Consider the following 6,025-nt stretch of genomic DNA (forward strand, 5'->3'; position numbering starts at 1 on the left):
TTTAGCTCAGTTGGTAAAGGTACAGCTACAACGCAATACCATGCTGGAGGGCTTCGATTTTTCGAAATGGAAATTGTTGTTGACTTCCCTGGGCATATAGTATGATTGAATTTGCCACACATTCTAAGTAGCAATTAAGGTTTTATGAGGGTTCTGCAGACTATGATAAAGACTTGTAGCATGCTTTAAAACCGTGATGAAACTTGCATTGTTACTTGGGATTATACTAATGCAAAAATGCAAGCATCCAAAGCTAACTGTGGAAGTGCATCAAGAACACCAAGTTGAAAGCACGGAATAACCTAATGTGCGATCAGAAACAAAGGGCTGTTCATAAACTACGTAGGTAGACAGTTTAGGGGGAGGGGGGGTTGTCAATTATACACGGCCCACACAAATTTAAAAAAATATTGTATGAACAATTGTGTACGCAGGGGGAGGGGGGAAAGAATCCCAAAAACTGTCTACGTAGCTAATGAACAGCCCCTAAGCTTGAAATTCAAAGAACAAGAAGAAGAAGAAGAAGAAGAAGAAGAAGAAGAAGAATAATTAGAAGAAGTATTGCTTGGGAAATCACAAAATCTAAGAATAACCTCGGATAGCACTGAATCACATAAGAAAGTTTCTGAATTACTTCTGAAAGTGCTGTATCAATGCATTCAAGTTTTCAACCTCTTGAGGAAATGAATCTCCTCGAAATAGCTGAATGACTTCAGAAAAGTTTTTAGTTTCTTCAGAAAACATTTGATCACTGTAGAAAAATCAGAATCATTTCAGAAACCATACAATAATTAAAAAAAAATGAAATTACTTCGGAAAGTAGTGAAACACTTTAGAAAATCTCGAAATCAGTTCGAAAAGAATTGAATTACTGCAGAAAAGCTTAAACTCACTTCAGAAAGTTTTGAAACTATTTAGTATAGTACAGACGTAATTGAGCATGAGACTGATTATCCGCTCGCGGATTTTACTTACAAGATCACCTGTATTACACAGACAACCAACAAATTATGTAGGTCAATTTTGGAATGGCTAGGTATGTGTAAACGTGATTCTCTCTTTGTTGTAAACCGAGAAATGCTGCACACTTCCACGAATTCTTAAATACCAAGCTCCACCAAGCTCAATCGATTTTAAATCAGGTCCTGATCATTTTCCCTCAGCTCAGCTACAAAGCAAGACCATGCTGGTAGTGGCTGGGTTCGATTCTCGGTCGGTCTAGGAATTTCGCGGGTTGGAAAGTTTCTCGACTTCACTGGGCATAATGAATGAGTGTACTGGCCACACAGTTATACTAATGCAACAAGGGAAAAGGCATCGACAACTCTCATTTAATAGCTGTGGAAGTGCATTTAGAACACTAAGTTGAGAGCACTATTTTTGATTTCAACCCACAGTGCGTCATCTCGATCCCGAAATTACCAATATTGAAGGGTATTTGACAGTATTTCTCACTTTTCTGAAATTGGAAACTGCCATCTTGGATTTCAAGATGGCGTCGGACATCGATTAGCGGTCCCTAGACGTCACCCTGATTCCAGAAATACAAATAGTGAAGGGTATTTGACAGTATTTCCCACTTTTTCTGAAATCTGGCATCCATATTAGAATGGATGGATTCTTGTTGTGATTCTCCTTTTTGAACGACATTTTAAATTTGGTTCGTTCGCGAATGAAAATAGGCAGAACCCATACATTCGGACATGAACAAAGATTTTTGCTTTGGGGTATAAAGATTTGTTAAGCTCAGAGCCGAGAGTGTGAGTTGTCGTACTTTATCACAGGGAACAGTCTGAGTGACATGGGACTAGAGTAGAGAGTCGTGACTAGATGGGTTCTTGATCTTATCGTGCGACAAGAAATTGTTCCCTGATGAATGCGGGCGTCTTAGTGGAATACCTGTATAAAGATAGAGAGAAGGATTAGTAATTTCCATTTAATTCCACTACCTTATTTGCTTATCCTTGACAGATACGCGTATTTAGTCTACAATGTGCAGACTTCTTCAGTGTCTTGTACTAATACTCGACTATTCGTATAAGACACTGAAGAAGTCTGCACATTGTAAACGAAATACGCGTATCTGTCAAGGATAAGCAAATAAGGTAGTGGAATTAAATAGCAATTACTAATCCTTCCCTATCTCAAGAAATTGTTATTTGTTGAACATTTTCCAGGATGACCATCGTTTTATGTATCTTGTCGTGCGTCAATGAACGACAATTCTCAAGCCTGTAAACTGTTTGGTAGCCAGTAGCTAAGTCTACATGGTAGCCGAAATATTTAATTCAGTCGTTGTTTAGATATTTTTTCCATTAGCTGAAAACAATTTCAACCATTGGTTTTCATGGAAAAAGCATCCCAAATATTCTTCACTTTGTCAAAATTAGTTCCAATGCATACAAATAATGAATTAACTTGATAACTAGAAATGATGACCATTTTGACTATATGATATAAATAGGTAGCTCCTGACAATCGATCACAATCGATCGAGATCAGCTATGGCAGATTATGTACGAGTACGGATTTCCGGATAAACTGACACGATTGGTCAAGGCGACTTTGGATCGAGTGACGTTCGTTGTTCGAGTATCGGGGACACTCTCGAGTCCCTTTGAATCTCAAGGGGGGTTACGGCAAGGTGATGGACTTTCGTGTCTGCTATTCAACATCGCGTTAGAAGGTGTGATCAGAAGAGCTGGGATAGACACGAGTGGCATGATCTTCAGGAAGTCCATCCAGCTTCTTGGCTTCGCCGATGACATTGACATCATGGCACGGAACCTTGAGACGATGGCGGAAACGTAAATCAAACTGAAGACTGAAGCTAGGCGCATTGGTCTTGCCATCAACGCATCAAAGACAAAATACATGAAAGGAAGAGGTTCTAGGGAAGACAATGTTAGCCTCCCACCCCGAGTTCAGATTGATGGCGACGAAATCGAGGTGGTTGATGAGTTCGTGTATTTGGGCGCACTGGTGACCGCCGAAAATGATACCAGCAGAGAAATTCAAAGACGCATTATGGTAGGGAATCGTGCCTACTTTGGACAAAGTTGACTGTCTACAAGACGCTGGTGGTCCTCTACGGCCACGAGACCTGCACTATGCTCGTGGAGGACCAACGCGCCCTTGGTGTTTTCGAACGGAAGGTGTTGCGTACCATCTACGGTGGAGTGCAGATGGATGACGGAATGAGAGGAGGTGAATGAACCACGAATTGCATCAGCTGCTGGGAGAACCATCCATCGTCCACATTGCAAAAATTGGGCGACTACGGTGGGCTAGGAACGTCGTAAGAATGCCGCCGCACGACGGTATGTATGTAAAAATGGTTCTAGAAACCAACCCAACAGGAACAAGAAGAAGAGGCACGCAGCGGGCAAGGTGGATCGACCAAGTAGAAGGTGACCTGCGGACCCTTCGCAGACTACGAGGCTGGTGAAGTGTGGTCATGGATCGAGTAGAGTGGAGACGACTTCTTTGGACAGCAGAGGACAACAAGGCATTAGCCTGATTGGTAATAGTAATGGTTGGAATGGTATTTTTTCACAAACAAATACTTTTAAATGCTGATTGTTCAGGTTTCAGATTGTATTGCAGTATCATATAAAAAAATAAACAACAGGGGAAAAAGCTATTTACAAAAGAATGCCTGCCAAAGTGGGACAGCCATTTACAGCACAGGATAGAATTTGCCTAGCATAGGATTCCGGTTATCACTTCAGGATAGGTACATGGTACACCAAACTGTCACTACTTGATTCCTAAGCCGATTTACAGCACATAGCTAGCTGGCAGAGCGGTGTACGGGCTGAAGGCAGGCAGGGCTGGGTTGAAGGCAGAGTAGGCAGAGTATCCGAACGGAGCTGGAGCAGCCAGGAGTTTGGCAGCTGGAGCCACAACCGGACCAGCGGCAACGTATGGCGCAGCGATGGCATGGTTCACGGTATGTGCATTGTACGAGGTGGCGTATGGTGCGATGACCCCAGTTGCCAGTGGAGCGGCCAATGGCAGGACTCCGGCGGAAACGGTGCTCAGGGCGCAGATGGCCAGGCAAATCTGTGAAATATAGAACAAATGGTTCGTTGTTAGAAGAATGGAATTTCGCTAAAGAGCAACACTGAACTTACCACAATTTTGACAGACATGATGCTTATGGGGGGTTGTTTTGAGGAATTCAAGTGAATTTAACTAACGATGGTGCGTTACTGATGTTTTGATGGGAAATTGAATACGTTTTTATACTGTTGGAACAATTAATCGGACAAGGTACACGAGCATTCCGATATGGGACGAGCTTGAAATGTGTGATTATTGCGTTATGGCTACCGCCTTCATCGTCGTCGGTTGGACTGCTTTCGGGTTGGCTTCCATCCATCTGATTATAATGAAATAGTGAAGAGATATTCAATGAAAAAAAAATTAAACGAACGTGTCCTGCATGACAATTAGGAAGAAGACGAATCAAAGTGTGTAAGCATGGATGTCGGCATTGAGCTAGGGGTGATCAATTTATTGAGTGTGCAAATTAAGTATGGACGGTTTATATCACATTAAATTATTATTTTTTCTTACATAATGAACCTTTGGTACAATACTCATTCAACTCGAAAGGTTTTTGTTGTTTGCACGAGGAAATGTCCCCAACAAGTTTAAGTTCGTATTCGTATTGATGAATTTGCACAGATTCTCGGTGGTCTGGTAAAAGATTTCCATTTTGTTTTGATTTGATTAGGATGAGCCTTTGAACCGTCAAGTTTCCTATTGCAGAATCAACTGGGGATTGACGAAATATTGGAAAATAAATTTGATCATCTCTATGGTTGTAACATATTTTTCATTCACCTGTCGATACTCCTCCGTAAGCAGACCTTTGGGCAAAAGGCACAATACGAGTACTTAATAAGCGCGATGGTTGTCGCTACCGATCAGCTGGTGCACTGAAACCGTGTCCCTTGGTGGTATGCTAATTTTGGTCTCGATTTGTTTTTATTATATAACCACATCTATTACGGGGGAGACCGAAATTGACCTTGATGAGGACGTACGAGCTTGACTGTAACTGAATCCTTGAGCCGTCGTCTGGAGTCAATCACTCTTCTTCGAACCGGTGCTTACTGTTTTGAATTTTGTTTCTGATTCTTCTAGATAGGCTGGATCGTCGGCAGAATTTTTAAACTTTGTCAGCAAGGACTCGATTCCGATGGTGGGTGACGGCACACCTAGAAGGGTATAAATAGTGAGCTTCTTGCTGGAGGAAGACACAGTTCGTCATCCAAGCAGTAATCCAATCACAACAAAGCTAAAATGTTCGCAAAAATCGTAAGTTCTGAACATCATCAGTAAGTCAACAAATCGGTTAACCTGTCGGAATTTTATCAACAGATCTTCTTCTGTGCCCTGGCCATCGCATGCATCTGCGCCAAGCCTCAGTTTCCGGTTGCCTACTCGGCACCGCTTGTGGCCGGCAGCCCATCGTTTGCCTATGCTGCTTCCCCATATGCTGCTTACAGTGCACCCGTAGCTGCCGCCTACACAGCTGCCTCCCCGCTGACCGCCGCCTACACTGCTGCGTATCCAGCTGCCTATCCAGCTGCCTACAATGGTCTACCGTATGCTGCCTACAGCTCGATTGTTCTGTAAATTCTGCCACGGATACGGAGAATCTGATCCGGGATTTCACCAGGGAATGATTTGAACGAATTGATTGGATACACGCTTTGGGACCACTAGATATAATAAAGGCACCGTTTAACTAACATAAGTCGTTGTTTTTAATTTTGTTGGCTTAATTTCCCGAATCTTGAGGCGATAAACAGGACGCAACTTTTCAAAACTTCTCAATAACGAACGTTTTGTTGCAGGTTATTAAGTTTCACTCCAGGTTTAATTTCACAGAGTATCTCTCAGATTAGATGTCATCGAACATATTTTACTCTCTCAACATAGGGTGGAGAACGGCTCCCTGAGACCCTATTCCAAGCACGGGGTTTTAGCGTAGAAAATCCAATGGCGTTCC

General features: G+C 42.4%; 2 protein-coding genes across 2 annotated transcripts; one reads left to right on the forward strand and one right to left on the reverse strand.

Moving 5' to 3' along the window:
- Positions 1-3,579: 3,579 nt before the first annotated feature.
- On the reverse strand, positions 3,580-4,213 carry LOC135714292 (cuticle protein 38-like). The gene is made up of 2 exons (XM_065237627.1): positions 4,137-4,213; positions 3,580-4,065 (listed from the first exon to the last, which is right to left on the reverse strand). Exons 1-2 carry the CDS (start codon positions 4,152-4,154, stop codon positions 3,781-3,783), a joined length of 303 nt encoding a protein of 100 aa, XP_065093699.1. The 5' UTR covers positions 4,155-4,213; the 3' UTR covers positions 3,580-3,780.
- A 1,044-nt stretch (positions 4,214-5,257) lies between these two features.
- Positions 5,258-5,770, forward strand: LOC135714306 (cuticle protein 38-like). Its single transcript, XM_065237643.1, has 2 exons — positions 5,258-5,328; positions 5,392-5,770. Exons 1-2 carry the CDS (start codon positions 5,314-5,316, stop codon positions 5,647-5,649), a joined length of 273 nt encoding a protein of 90 aa, XP_065093715.1. The 5' UTR covers positions 5,258-5,313; the 3' UTR covers positions 5,650-5,770.
- Positions 5,771-6,025: the final 255 nt, after the last annotated feature.

This window comes from Ochlerotatus camptorhynchus, unplaced genomic scaffold, assembly GCF_037179485.1.
Source record: "Ochlerotatus camptorhynchus isolate MF236.1 unplaced genomic scaffold, CSIRO-AGI_Acam_v1.1 ptg000639l, whole genome shotgun sequence".
Taxonomy (NCBI): Eukaryota; Metazoa; Arthropoda; class Insecta; order Diptera; family Culicidae; genus Ochlerotatus; species Ochlerotatus camptorhynchus.